Source organism: Melospiza melodia, chromosome 22 (genome assembly GCF_035770615.1).
Source record: "Melospiza melodia melodia isolate bMelMel2 chromosome 22, bMelMel2.pri, whole genome shotgun sequence".
Classification (NCBI taxonomy): Eukaryota; Metazoa; Chordata; class Aves; order Passeriformes; family Passerellidae; genus Melospiza; species Melospiza melodia.
Genome location: NC_086215.1, coordinates 4,686,627 through 4,701,789, shown reverse-complemented (window position 1 = coordinate 4,701,789; position 15,163 = coordinate 4,686,627). Strand labels below are relative to the sequence as shown.

Here is a 15,163-nt window from a genome sequence, read left to right as displayed (position 1 = left end):
TGCCTTGTGCAGCTGGCCTAGAACAGAGGCTAGACAGAGCTAAAGAATAAAGCATGGATTTATTAAAAGCCTCCATGGATGCACCTTGGGCAGCACAAGAGCCCAGCCAGGGCTGCGCCCAAGATGAACCAAAATGGCCCCAAAATGCACGGCCGGGCACGGGCTCTGTCCCTGTGATCAGTTCTGCTCCATTTGCACCTTGCAGTTCATTGTCCCATTCCAGCTTTAGCCCAGGCAGTCCCACCCTGCTTGTTTTTCTCTCTCCAGCCCACGGTGTTTGTGCTCTTGGGCTGAGATTTGGATCATTTGTCCTTGGTGCCCAGCTGGAGCAGGAATTGTTTTGTCTCCCTGCTCTGTGCACAGAGCTCACCATCCCCTGATGTGAACCCAGACCCACACACTAAAGCAGCACAGAATGTGAAAAATAGAAAAGCTGAAACCTGAGGCATCACCTTCCTCCCAGTGCGGGACAGAGCCTGCCTTGCTCCCAGAAATCCACTGGAGCTGTGTCCCCACAGAAATCCCATCCCAGCTGTTCAGCAGCTTCTAAATCACCCCTAAGGATGCTGGCTGCCTGTTCCCCATCCTAGTGGGAGCATCAGTGGCCAGGCAGCTGCATCCCATTGCCACCCACTCTCAGCACTCAGCAGCAGCAGCAGCACTCCCACGTTTCTGCCAGGCCCCTGTCGCACGCACTGTCTAATTAAGTTACTGTAATCACCTCAGACTGTGCAGGCACACAGCCCCCAAATTAATTTCCTCGCCATAAAATGCCTTTCATCATAAATGCATTAGTAACCTTGGAAATTAAACCCTTCATGGAAAGAAGGGGGAACAATGGGCTCTGTGCTCAGCGAGGAAAGCAGCCCACGATGCTGGGATGGGGCTGGGGAGGGCCCACCCAGCACAGCCCATGGGGGAGAGGGGAGGGGGCTTTCCTGGGGTCTGCCTGCCCGTGAGAGACCTCAGAGAGTGTCAGAGCATCAGAGCTGTGCTTTTGTCCTGTTAAATCCACAAGTGCCCACAGGAAAGCCACCTGCTCAGGTCAGGAGGGATTTCAGTGAGATCCTTTCTGGATCTGCATAAACAAAGTGAGTTTTGCTCTGCTCTCCAAGGAGCTGCTGGGAAAATTTTTCTGAGGGCAGGCACAGGTCTGCCAGGGTTGTGTGCTGAGTGTAACACCCTGTTCTAATGCTGTGCCCATGCCTGGGGCTGTGCCACATGCTCCAGGTGTGCCTGGTGCCCCACTATATGTGCCAGACTTGCCTGCCTGGGCCAGTGTGTGTGACCAGTGACCCAGCCCCACCTGGCACACGAGCCCTGAGCTCGGGGAGGGACACCAGTGGGGCACCACTGCTCTAAGAGCTTCCTTCCAGAGCACGTGTCCCCTGTGTCCTCTCTGGCCATGTGGCAGCTGTCCCCAGGGGTGGGAGAGCACACCCTGCTCCAGGAATGGAGATGATCCATCCAGGGGGATGGGAATGCTGCCACTGAGCATGGCCTGTGCCCACTCTTGCTGGAACAGCTGCCAAGCAAAGAGCACCAGCTTGTGGTGGATGGGTGCTTGGACAGCAGGAGAGATGTGGGCAGGGCTCCCAAAGTGATCCCTCAGCTCCTGCTGCTGTTCCCTCCCCAGCACCCCTGGGAGCAGGAGCTCCCTCCAGCCCTCCCAGCCCTCCCTGGCTGCAGCTGGGGCTGGCTTCTGGGTGAGGGTTCTGGGCTTGAATTCTGGGGTTGGATGCTGGGTGTGGGTTCCAGACTGGGTTCTTGGGCTGGGTTCTGGGTGTGGGTTCTGGGCTGGGTTCTGGGGCTGGGTTCTGGGGCTGGGTTATAGGATGGGTTCTGGGCTGGGTTCTGGGTCTGGGTTATGGGTGTGGGTTCTGGGCTGGGTTATGGGTGTGGGTTCTGGGCTGGGTTCTGGGGCTGGGTTATGGGATGGGTTCTGGGCTGGGTTATGGGTGTGGGTTCTGGGCTGGGTTATGGGTGTGGGTTTGGGGACAGCACCGTGCCAGGGTTTGCTCAGCTCTCTCCTTTGTTCTACACCCTCCCTGATGGCACATTTTCCCTTTTGTGCTTGTTTCCCTCTGCTCTCCCCTGGCACAGGAGCGGCTCCTGTGGCTCATAGACCTGATGGAGGTAGGGCTGCAGTGCCTGGGGCAGGGGGTGTGGGCAGGGGAGGGGTGGATGGGCTGCCAGGGGTGTGGCAGCTCCTGCAGGGCCCCCTGTTTCACCCAGCCCTGCTGCTCCTCCTGCCTGTGCACAGAGCAGCTCCTTCCCCCAGTCCCTGGTCCTGCAGTGCACACAAGGCTCAGCTTGAGCCAGACCCAGCTGGACCTGAGAGCCACAGACACCTCAGGGATGGGTTTTGGAGGCAGCAGCAGAGATGGAGCCTGGCAGAGCCCTCCCTGCTGCTGTTCTGGGTGGGCAGCCTGGCTAAACACCAGCAGAAAATCATGGAATGGTTTGGGTTGAAGGGACCTTTGAACCCATCTAATCCAGCTGCCCTGCAGTGAGCAGGGACATCTTCAGCTGGACCAAGGTGCTCAGAGCCAATGTTTGATGGTGCTCAGCCACTGTCTGAGGGCCACCAGCACCCTCCTGGGGATCCTGGCCTCCAGATGAGTCCTGCAGGGCAGAGATCAGCTGCAGCAGTGCAGGAATCAGGTGCAGCATGTCTGACCAGAACAGTGGGAATTCCTGATTGTTCTGGCATTCCCTTTGTGCCTACCTCCTGCCCAACCCTCAGTGTTGGGATGAAGGAATTGATATCCCTGGGGTTTTGGTTTTCCTCTCCACCACCTCCTAGCAAAGCTGATGCCAGCCAGAGGTGCCTTCTCCTCCCAGGGCTGGTTCCAGATGTGCTGCCTTGCTCCAGCTGGTTCCAGAGGTGAATCAGCTCCCTGTAATAGCCCACATGGAGCATTCCCACATGCTGGAAATTCTTCTCTCAGAGGATGAGGATAGGGACAGAGCGAAACCCCTGTATGGAGGTCATTTTGCATGCTTAGAGCCCCTAAAATCTGCAGGAGGGGCTTGTGGCTCCTCCATCCCTCCATCCCCTCCATCCTCCATCCCTCCAATGTTGCTGCATTCCAGAGTGGGAGATGGAAGGGAAGCTGGATTTATCCCCAGCATTTTGTTTTGGGGCAGTTGTTCAAAGCTGCCACCCTGCAGGGCTCAGGCTGAGGAGCTCAGCAAAGCTCTCGTTAGCAGTAAGTGGAAATTAGGGGACAGATTTGGAGCTGAGAGGTTAATTAAAGGTTGGGCTGTGTTCCCCGGGGAGGTGGCAATTTCTCCACTCTTTAATCTGCAAATGAAAAGTGTCTGCCTGTGTGAAAGATGCTCTGCAGCTCCATCTCTCCTGCTGGGCACTCTTTTTTAGGATAAGAAGGAGAAACATTTCCCAGCTGCTCTGAGGAGGGGCTGGAAGGGCCTCACCTGGCCCCAGTTCCCCTGAGGAACTGGAAAATAGAAGAGGAGCAGGAGGGAGCAGCCTTCTCAACACTCATTTTTCAGGGCAGTTGTTTCTGTGAGTCCTTCAAGGGAAATCCAGGAAGGCAGAGCCTCGAAATAGCCAATTCCTGAAAGCAAATGTGCTTAAAAGCCATCATGGTTTATGGCCCAGAGCAATCACTGTTTAATTGCATTTTTCCCCCTGAAGGAGTGAGGAAAAGCAAAATCTCCTGCAGGCAGAGGTGCCCTGAGGAGGAGCAGCAGCAGCATGAGTGTCCCTGGCTGGGGGGACAGGGCTGGCAGTGGCACTGAGGGGCACAGGGGCAGGGTGTGGGACAGGCTGGTCCTTGCTGTGAGCCCAGAGCTGGGACAAGGCCTGTGGTGGGCACAGGGCTGGGGGAGATGCCCTGGCAGGTTTAGGGGGCATCAGGCAGATTATTCCCATTTTAGTGGTGGCACAGCTGGGACAGTTTGGCTGCTGCCAGGCAAATTCCCCACAGCAGCTGGGGCTGGCCCTGAATCCCTGGCAGTGCCCAAGGCTGTGACCGTGCTCACAGGGGTCTGAGGATGAGGGAAGAGATGAGGATCTGACTCCATGTTTCAGAAGGCTTGATTTATGATATATATTATATTAAAATATATAATATATAATCTATATTATATATTATATTTTATATAATACTATATTATATGTAATATATAAATATAATATGTAATATATAATTATTAATGTATATTAATTATTAATTAATATTTCTATATTATACATAATTAAATATAATACTATATATTATTTTATGATATATATTATAATAAAACTATACTAAAAGAATAGAAGAAAGGATTTCATCAGAAGGCTGGCTAAGAATAGAAAAAGAAAGAATGATAACAAAAGCTTGTGGCTTAGACAGAGATTCCGAGCCAGCTGACTGTGATTGGCCATTAATTAGAAACAACCACATGAGACCAATCACAGATGCACCTGTTGCACTCCACAGCAGCAGATAATCAATGTTTACATTTTGTTCCTGAGGCTTCTCAGCTTCTCAGGAGGGAAAATCCTAAGGAAAGGATTTTCCATAAAAGATGTCTGTGACACAAGGCCAGGCTGGGCAGGGCTGGGAGCAGCCTGGGACAGTGGAAGGTGTCCCTGCCATGGCAGGGGTGGCACTGGATGATCTTTAAAGTCCTTTCCAACCCAAATCCTTCTGTGATTCTCTTTTAAAGTCCCCTGCCCATATGCTGGAGTAATGGAGGATGGGACCAGCCCGTTTCCCAAGCCAGGCCTTTACCTGTCACTCCCTGAACAAGCTGTTTCTTTGTGTTCTCATTCTCCAGGGCTCCTTCAGAAGCCACAGGGATAAAAGCACTTTATTTACATCAATGTTTTTGCTGCTCCTCTAATGGTCTTAATTGCCTCCCGTGTCTATTCTGGGACTCGAGCATCTCCTAGGCACAGCAGCAGCCTCCAGCAGCTGGGGGAGATGCAGAAGCACCCGAGTTTCAGCTAATCAGCTGTTTACCCTGCAATAAATAGCAGGCACTTAAACACAAACTGTGCCCTGCCCCATCCCAACAGCCCTGCCAGGAGCTGAGCTCTGCCTCCCTGAGCTGCACATGCTGAGGGAGAGGAGGCTGAGGCTGGGTTTGCCACCAAGGGAGCTGGGGATGATCCCCCCCTGGCAGAGGATTCACAGCTCTGCTGTGTCCCCACTCTGCCACCCCTGACTTCACCAGGTTTGGTGCACCCATGGCCTCTCCCTGGGCCCATCCCTACGGACAGATTCCCACAGGGAATCCCTTCTGGATTCCTGGAGCTGTGATCTCCTCAACACTGTGGTCTGGCATTTCCTGGTGACATTTTTGGGCTCATAAAGCAGCGGCAGCAGCCTCTCTTTGCATCTGAGACCCACTGCTGTGACCGTGTTCACAGGGGTCTCAGGTTGAGGGAAGAGACGAGGATCTGACTCCATGTTTCAGAAGGCTTGATTTATTATTTTATGATATATACTACATTAAAACTATACTAAAAGAATAGAAGAAAGATTTCCTCAGAAGGCTAGCTAAGAATAGAAAAAGAAAGAATGATAACAAAGGTTTGTGGCTGGACTTTCTGTCCGAACCAGCTGACTGTGATTGGCCATTAATTAGAAACAACCACATGAGACCAATCACAGATGCACCTGTTGCATTCCACAGCAGCAGATAACCATTGGTTACATTTTGTTCCTGAGGCCTCTAGGATTCTCAGGAGGAAAAACCCTAAGGAAAGGATTTTTCATAAAACATGTCTGCAATACACTCCACTGGGTTGCCGGGGAGGAGAGTTTTAAATTTCCATTGTTCTTCCTCTGGGGATAAAAAAAACCAAACAAACAGGTATTGAACCTGCAGCCCTCAGGGCTGGTCCCTTCCAAATTCAGCAAGAGCAGCTGATTTTGGCCTAGAGGAGCTCACCCCAAGGTGTCAGGTCCACAGCATGCTCTGAGCACGTCCCTTAGCTTGGGACAGCCTGTGTCCCAAAAAAGGCATCCTAAAGAGACAAAACCCCCTGGGTAGGGCTGGTCCTGCATGGGGAGGGGTTTGGAGCATCCCTCTGCCCATCCCCTGGCACTGTGCTGTTCTCCTGCTTCTGTGCCATGGCTCTCTGTTCTTGTGTGCCCTCCCAGAACACGTCAGAGCTGGAGGGAGCTGGGGACTGCCACCAGAGCAGCATCAACACCCTGCCAGATGTGTCCCTGGTAAGGCTGCACGCAGCTGGGGGGAGCAGGAGGCAAACTGGGGGTGCTGGGTGGTGCCCCAGTGCAGCAGCTGTGCCAGGGGAGTCACCGAGCACGGCTCCTCAGGTGGGGCAGGACAAGGATTCTGCCTGGCTGGAGAGGAGCAGCCTTGTGCAACCAAAGAAAAGCTTGGGGGGGGGATGTTCTGTGCTGGATTAGGCCCTTTTCTGACCCAGACATGGGGCAACTGAGAATAAAATAAAATAGATTATATACATATATATATATATATTTATATATTTATATATATATTTATTTATTTATTTATTTATATATAAATATTTTTATATATTTATATATATATTTATATTTATATATTTTATATTTATTTTATATGTAAAATAAAATATAAGATATATTTATATACACCTATTTATATATATACATTTTTATATATGTGTATACATATACATATATATAATATATGCTATTTTATGTTTTAGGTATTATTTTTATATTTTATATTTTTATTTATATATTAATACATGTTTTATATATTATTTTTATATATTTATATACTTTATTATTATAAATAAAATATAAAAGTTTTAAAACTTTCATTCTATTTTCAGTCTCATGAGAAAGGTGAGACAATACAGATGTTATAATTCACATCATCAAAATCAGAAGCCAACTATTTCTTAATTACAATATATTATAAGCATTTCTTAATTACAATATATTATAAGCCTATCAGGTGTTATGCGGCTGTGCTTATTTGTGAATTGAATTCTCATCGTCAGAGGGTCAGGAAGGTGTTTGTGTGACCCTGTCAAAGAGTCAGGAAGGTGTTTGTGTAGCACTGTAGGGTCAGGAAGGTGTTTGTGTGACACTGTAGGGTCAGGAAGGTGTTTGTGTAGCACTGTAGGGTCAGGAAGGTGTTTGTGTAGCACTTTTAAGGTCAGGAAGGTGTTTGTGTGACACTGTAGGGTCAGGAAGGTGTTTAACTCTGTCGAGTCACGAAGGTGTTTGTGTGACACTCTCAGCTCAGGAAGGTGTTTGTGTGACACTGTAGGGTCACAAAGGTGTTTGTGTAGCACTGTAGGGTCGGGAAGGTGTTTAACTCTGTCGGGTCACGAAGGTGTTTGTGTGACACTGTAGGGTCAGGAAGGTGTTTGTGTATCACCATCAGCTCAGGAAGGTGTTTCTATAACAACCATCTCTTCAGCCATGGTCAGTGTGAGGAGATGAACATGCACTGAGCCTGGGCATGGTGTCCAACAACCTGTGCTTGCTTTGGCAGGATGATCTCTCCTCCTTCCCAGAGGAACCACCCGATTTCAAGCCTCCTCCTCCTCCCTCAGCCCCGCAGCCCCTGGAGCCCTGCTCAGCCCAGCCCCGTGTCCCGGGCAAGGACAAGCCCAAGCGCCCCTCGTCCGAGTCCTCCCAGTCCGGCCTTTTCTTCGTGGCCCCCCGCAACCCCTCTCCCCCTCCCAACCCTCCTGAGAAGGACACGCTCAGCGTCACCTCCACGGCCACCGAGGATTCCAACCCCAGCGCCATCTACGCCACCATCTCCCCCCTGTCCCCTCGCAGCCAGCCCAAGGACAGCCCGCTGTCCCTGCTCAGCCAGCACCCCATCGGGCCCTTCCCCAGGGTGCAGTCCCCCAGCAGGCTCAAGAGCCCGTCCCCAGAGGGGCCTCAGAGCCCCCCGGCCCCGTCCCCTCCTCCGCCGCCCCCTCACCCCGCGCCCCCTCCCCCGGACAAGGGCAGCCCCTCGGCCGTGGGCAACCAGCATTTCATCATGGTGGAGGTGCACCAGCCCAACAGCGAGCCCGACGTCAACGAAGTGAGGCCCCTGCCTCAGGCCAGAGGTGGGTGGCACCTCCCCAGCTGGGAGAAACCATCCCTGGGGTGCTGGGAGGGAGATAAATGGGGCAGAGTTGGAATAATTGCTGTGACAGTGTTCCCACACCAAGGTGAGGCCCTCCCCAGGGCAGGGACGGCTGCTGGGCTGAGCAGAGTCACTGTCACTGTCACACTGGGGGCACTGTCACTGTGTGGGCCCTGTGCCTCCAAGGTGATCTGCTCAGGGAAAGGGGGAGGGAATGGGAGAGAAATCCACATTATCGTGTGTGATAGTGTTCACAGGGGTCTGAGGATGAGGGAAGAGATGAGGATCTGACTCCCTATTTCAGAAGGCTTGATTTATTATTTTATTATATATATTACATTAAAACTATACTAAAAGAATAGAAGAAAGGATTTCATCAGAAGGCTAGCTAAAAATAGAAAAGGAAAGAATGATAACAAAGGCTTGTGGCTCAGACAGAGTCCGAGCCAGCGGACTGTGATTGGCCATTAATTACAAACAACCACATGAGACCAATCACAGATGCACCTGTTGCATTCCACAGCAGCAGATAATCAATGTTTACATTTTGTTCCTGAGGCCTCCCAGCTTCTCAGGAGGAAAAATCCTAAGGAAAGGATTTTTCATAAAACATGTCTGTGACAAATTACCAACACAGCAGGATGGGACATGCCTGAGCTTGTCAGGCCCTTGGTGCTGAACCAAATAGCAGCAACTGTGGTGTTTCACCCCACAGACCCTTTGGGCTGGCTGGGTGTGGGGTGTTTCACCCCACAGACCCTTTTGCCTGGCTGGGTGTGTGGTGTTTCACCCCACAGACCCTTTTGGCTGGCTGGGTGTGTGGTGTTTCACCCCACAGACCCTTTGGGCTGGCTGGGTGTGTGGTGTTTCACCCCACAGACACTTTGGGCTGGCTGGCTGTGTGGTGTTTCACCCCACAGACCCTTTGGGCTGGCTGGGTGTGTGGTGTTTCACCCCACAGACCCTTTGGGCTGGCTGGGTGTGTGGTGTTTCACCCCACAGACACTTTGGGCTGGCTGGGTGCTGCACTGGGCCCGTGGGGACAAGTCCAGGCCTGCAGGAGCTCTGGTGGTGCTGGGATGGAGCCTCCCCCCATAACAGGGGCTGCTCCTCAGGTTTCCCTCTGTGGAGAAGCTTTAAGGCCATGGTGAAGGAAAGGAATTGGTTCTGATGGAGGGTTTGGATCCAGAGCTTTATTCTGGCCCACAGGCCTCTGAATGCAGCACCAGCTCCAACAGAACTCCCTGAGCCCATGGTTGCTGCTCCTTTGAACCCCGGGGAGAGGGGCAGGGAAGGGGCAGGGAGCCACCAAGCAGGGACAGGAGGGGAGGTCTCAAGGGACAAAGGACACCTGGATGGCCCAATGCCTCCCAGGGGTAGAGGGCATCCTTTGAATGTGCCAATCACTTGATGCCCTTCTGGAATGCCAGGATTGAAAGGAAGGGGGATCCAGTGATCAGAAGGAGAGGGAAGGGGGATCCAGGAATTCTCAGGGATGGAGAGGGAAGGGGGATCTAGAGAATCTCTCTGAGAAGGAGAGGGAAGTGGGATCCAAAGGGATAATCCCGGGGGTCCCGGAGCGTTCCCGCCCCGCCACCCCGCGCTGCGGCAGTGACACGAGTGGCAATGTCGCCCTCGCGTGGCACAGCGGCGTCACTGCAGCTTGCCCTTGCCCGCAGGGTGGTGTGGCTGCGTTAATGCAGCGCCGCGGGTGCATCAATGCAGCTCTGCCGCTGCTCCTGACCTTTCCAGCCTCCATCTGCACTTGGTCTTCATCCTCGAAGGGCAGAAAGCTCCTACATGGCAGCACCTCTTCACTTGGCTTGGTCCCTGTCTCCTCCCAGCCCCTGTTGTGGGGCATGGGGTGCATAAACTGGCCTCCAGCAGGGTCCCTGAATTCATCACTCTCTCCCTCCATCCCAGTTTGGGATCTGGGTGTGATTCCACACCAGAGTTTGAGGCCACTTGTCTCTGGATGCTGCCTGTGCACAGCTCTGCTCTTCTGACAGGGGAGTACAGTGAGGTTGGGGTTGGTCTCTTCTCCCAAGAAACAGGGACAGGACAAGAGGGAAGGGCCTCAAGGTGTGCCAGGGGAGCCTCACGTTGGATATTGGGAAAATCCCTTCACTGAAAGGTGGTCAGGCATTGGGGAGAGGCTGCCCAGGGCAGTGGTGGCGATCCTGTCCCTGAAAAAACCTAAAAGCCTTGTAGATGTGGCACTTGAGGACATGGCTTTGAAGTGGCCTTAGCAGTGCTGCTCTTGTGGTTGGACTTGATGATCTGAGAGTTCTTTTCTCTCGGGTTGCTGTTGATAATCGCTGCCCTGAGATGTGCAGGGTGTCTCTGCTTTGGCCCACGGGGCTGAAGAACAAGTCTGGACTCTTCACTTTTCAGTCTTGAGATTGTTTATTAATTCTTATCTATAAAATTTTCTTTCTGCCCAGCCGAGATCTGCTCAGCAGGGCAGCCACAGGCACTCCAACCGCCCCCGAGATGGTGTTGTCCTTTTATACTACAAACTACCTATAACATATTTACACTTAATTCCCAATACCTATCACCTATGTTAGACAGTGAGCTTCTACTCTAAACCAATCCCAAAGTGCCAACAGCACTGCAGAAAATGGAGACCAAGAAGAAGAAAGAAGAAGGACTAGACATGCCCAAGTTCCTCCATCTTGTCCCCATAACCCCAATGCCAAAAATCCTAAAATCTACATTTTCACCCTGTGAATATTTTATTATTACACTATTCAAACCTGTGTGACTTTCATGTCCTCATACAAAGCTGGTAACTTGCTCCAGGGGTCACAATCAAATCCCCAGGTGTTCTGGGCAGCATGCCAGGGTCTCTGAGCCCCCTGACAGGGTCCTTGGCAACTCTGGACACCCAGAGGGATGTACTGAGTTCCAACACTTTTCCCAGCTAAGCAATTCCAAGGTTCTGCAGGGCTGTGCTCGGGAACCTTGCTCTGAATCCCAGGGGAGCTGCCCAGCCCTGGGAGTAGGAGCCGCCTTCTCCCCGTGGCCTTGGGTGCCTGGCCCTGGCACTGCCCCGCTAACGCCGCGTCTCTCCCCAGCCTCCACGCTCTCCCAGCTGTCGGACAGCGGGCAGACCCTCAGCGAGGACAGCGGGGTGGACATCGGGGAGGTGGAGACGAGCGGCAAGGACAGGAGCCGGCAGCCAGGCCCCGGCAAGAGCCGCAGCCCCAAGGAGGCCACCAGGAGCGAGGGGGCGGCAGAAGGGGCCTCCAAGCCGGTGAGGGGGGCCTGGGGTGCTGCTCTGTGTGGGAGGGGGCACCGCTGCCTTGGCCAGCCCGTTCCACTCCCTCTGCCCACAGGCAGCAGCCGCTGGTCCGTGCACAGCTGGGGTATTCTCCTCTCTGCTGCAGGCAGTCAGTTCTCTGAAAGGGGTCAGGAGTGGCTGAGAGGGGCACTGTAGGGCTGATTCACTCCAACCTGGGTAAATCCCATCCCTGCCAGCTCCAGCCAGCAGCTACCTGGAGCACGGCTGTAAATGGACATCCACAAGCTGCATGAATGAAGTCACTTGTCACCCAAAGGGAAGGTGGCAGCAGGTGTCAGACATAACTCAGAGGGTTTCTGGTGGTGGTGAGGCTGAGGGACATGAGCAGGCAGGCAGGCAGAGAGCTGCTCTGCTCCTTCCAAATCCTTCCAGAGCTGCCCAGAGTTGGGATTTTAGATCAGGAGTCAGAAAGCAACTGCAGGGCTGTGTCTGTCGCTCTGTGGTGGCAGCAGCTTGTCCCTGCCTGCTGTGAGGCCCTGGCCGAGGGAGCACGGCTGGCACACGGTGTCCAGGCCCCCTTGGCAGTGCTGCCATCTGTCCCCACAGCCAGGGCTCCTGGAGCCCACGTCGTGTCTGATCCGGGTGTCCAAGAGCGCTCCCACCTTGGGCATCGCCATCGAGGGCGGCGCCAACACGCGGCAGCCGCTGCCCCGCATCGTCACCATCCAGGTAGGGCAGCTGGGAGGGGACAGCTCTGTGCACATCCCAGCACATCCCATCCCATCCCAGCACATCCCAGCACATCCCATCCCAGATCCCATCCCATCCATCCCGGCCTGTCACAGCCCATCCCATGGATCCCGTCCCATCCCAGCCTATCGCAGATCCCATCCCATCCCAGCACATCACATCCCATCCCAGGAAAAAGAAGTGGAGGTGAGGGAGCAGTGTGCAGGGCCCCAAGGGTCCCTCAGAGATGGAGAGGGAGGAGGGGTCCCAGGGGCTCCCAGGATCGTTTGAAGGTGGAGAGAAAAGTAGGATTAAGAGGGGGGTCCATCCCATCCCATCCCATCCCATCCCATCCCATCCCATCCCATCCCATCCCATCCCATCCAATCCCATCCCATCCCATCCCATCCCTCTCCTCCCTGGGCAGGCTGGGGAAAGCCCTGGAGCTGTGGCCAGGGGGATTTTGGAGATTTGTCCAGCCCTGCAGCTCCCCAGGCACCATTCTGCCATGCTGAGGATGGTGTCTGTGTCCCGTGGATGATCCCATTCCAGAACACACCTCCTGTGTGGGAGTCAGCTGTGTGCTCCAGACATCTCCGAGGGGATCAGGGCAGCCCTGAAAGCTTGGCTGCTGTCTCCAGATGTCTGGAAACTGCCAGACAGGGGATTGAGGAGGGGGAATGGTGGATGGGAGCCAGGGGACTGAGCCCTCTGGAGCTGTCTGCCTGTTTACTTGGGGCAAAATTCAAGTTATTTACAGCAAAAAAAAGCAGAGCCGACTCTGCCTTGGTTATTCTTGGCCATTCCAGCTGGCGTCACGCTCCAGGAGCAAGCAGGGGGGAAGCCAAATTCATCCCCTCTCTCCAAAAAGTGAAATATTTCACATCCATCACGTCAGATATGAAATACCTCCCAATTTTTTCCCCCTGCTTGATGCAGGGAGTGGTGGGATCTCAGGCTGCTGTTGATAATTGCTGCCCCAAGATGTGCAGGGTGTCTCTGCTTCAGCCCGCACAGCTGAAGAACGAGTCTGGACTCTTCACTTTTCGGTCTTGAGGTTGTTTATTAATTCTTATCTATAAAATTTTCTTTCTGCCCCACTGAGATCTGCTCAGCAGGGCACCCACAGGCACTCTGTGTTGTCCTTTTATACTACAAACTACATATAACATATTTACACTTAATTCCCAATACCTATCACCTGTGTCAGACAGTGAGCTTCTACTCTAAACCCATCCCAAAGTGCCAACATCACTGCAGAAAATGGAGAACAAGAAGAAGAAAGAAGGACTAGACATGCCCAAGTTCCTCCATCTTGTCCCCAAAACCCCCATACCAAAAATCCTAAAATCTACATTTTCACCCTGTGAATATTTTATTATTACACCATGCAAACCTGTGTGACTTTCATGTCCTCATACAAAGCTGGTACATTGCTCCAGGGTCACAATCAAATCCCCAGATGCTCTGGGCAGCATGCCAGGGTCTCTGAGCCCCCTGACGGGGTCCTTGGCAACTCTGGACACTCAGAGGGATGTGCTGAGTTCCGACAGTGGGAGTGTGGTCTGACCCCTCTCTGTCCTGCAGCGGGGTGGCTCGGCACACAACTGTGGGAAGCTGAAGGTGGGACACATCATTTTTCCCCCCTGGGAAAGGTGGGATGCAGTTTTTCCCCCCTGCTCGATGCTGATCTGACCCCTCTCTGTGTCCTGCAGCGGGGTGGCTCGGCACACAACTGCGGGAAGCTGAAGGTGGGACACGTCATCCTGGAGGTGAACGGCACGGGGCTGCGGGGCAAGGAGCACCGCGAGGCCGCCCGCATCATCGCCGAGGCCTTCAAGCTGAAGGAGAAGGACTACATCGATTTCTTGGTCACAGAGTTCAACGTGGCCCTTTAGGGGCAGGGTTTTTGCAGCGCTGGGATGGGGATGGAGGATGGCAGCGAGGTGGGACAGCGGCGTCCCACGGCCCCGCACGCGCACACACACCCCTGGCTTGTCCCCAAATGTCCCTGCGCCCGCCACAGGCTCGCTGCCTGCCTAGGGCACATCCCTTCAAGTTTCCATCCTTGTCCTCTCTGGGGTAGGGAATGTCGTCTCCCCCTCGGCCAGGCTGGGAGCGGGGCAGGACGGCTCGGTTCTGGGTGTCCCCGCTGTCATTTGAGTGCCACACACAGAGCAAGGCGGGCCCGTGGCTCAGGCTGCAGGGAGTTTCAGGGGGTTGCTGCTCCTTTGGGTGGTCCCCAAGGTGCCCAGGTGGGTGGTGCCAGCCACGGGTGGGGATGCAGAGAGAGCAACCGGAGGCCTTGTAAATCGCTGGCAATGTCGTTGTATTTATATATACAGAGCTTGTGCTTTTAATTTTTCAATAAATCTATCAGGGTAGAAAAAAGGCTGCGCTTGGGGGGTGCTTTGGGGCTGGGATGAGGGGCTAGGAAGGGGAAGGGGTGCCAGGATACTTTCTTTAATATCCTGGGAGCTTCCCAGGGCTGGCAGGGTGGGTGGGGGTGCAGTGGTGGTGGTGATGAGGGGATGCTTTATGTCAGCTCCATCCCACCTTGACCCATCCAGTCCTTATTCCCATCCCATCCCATGCCCAGTCCTATGCCCATTTCATTCCATCCCACCTCATTATTTCCCATCTCAATTTCTCCTCATTCCCACCCCATCCGTTCTCCATTCTCATCTCAATCCCTGCCAGGGATCTCTGAGATTCGCCATCCCATGGATCCCTTCCCTTCCCTTCCCTTCCCTTCCCTTCCCTTCCCTTCCCTTCCCTTCCCTTCCCTTCCCTTCCCTTCCCTTCCCTTCCCTTCCCTTCCCTTCCCTTCCCTTCCCTTCCCTTCCCTTCCCTTCCCTTCCCTTCCCTTCCCTTCCCTTCCCTTCCCTTCCCTTCCCTTCCCTTCCCATCCCATGGATCCCATCCCAATTCCCAGGAATGGGCAGCGCCCCGCCAGGGGGTGCCCGCGCTGCATAAATTATGCCAATGAAGTTCCCTCAACCACGGCTCTGATTGGCCGCCAGCGGCGGGATATGCAAATAAGGATGGGCGGGGTTTATGCTGACGACCTCTCCCTCCGCGCTCGGATTGGCGGAGTGCGGCGGGTATGCTAATAGGGGA

General features: G+C 53.6%; 1 protein-coding gene across 3 annotated transcripts in view; it reads left to right on the top strand.

Annotated features, from left to right (window-relative positions):
- The window catches only part of WHRN (whirlin), a 56,565-nt gene extending 42,131 nt beyond the window's left edge, over window positions 1-14,434 (top strand). For 2 of the 3 annotated variants that reach the window (XM_063174562.1, XM_063174561.1), the window contains exons 8-13: window positions 2,104-2,136; window positions 6,123-6,194; window positions 7,477-8,047; window positions 11,148-11,326; window positions 11,921-12,043; window positions 13,759-14,434. In XM_063174562.1, the coding sequence (XP_063030632.1) occupies window positions 2,104-2,136; window positions 6,123-6,194; window positions 7,477-8,047; window positions 11,148-11,326; window positions 11,921-12,043; window positions 13,759-13,941 (1,161 nt within the window). In that variant the 3' untranslated portion in view covers window positions 13,942-14,434. The other variant, XM_063174563.1, reaches the window with a different exon arrangement.
- The last annotated feature ends 729 nt before the right edge of the window (window positions 14,435-15,163 follow it).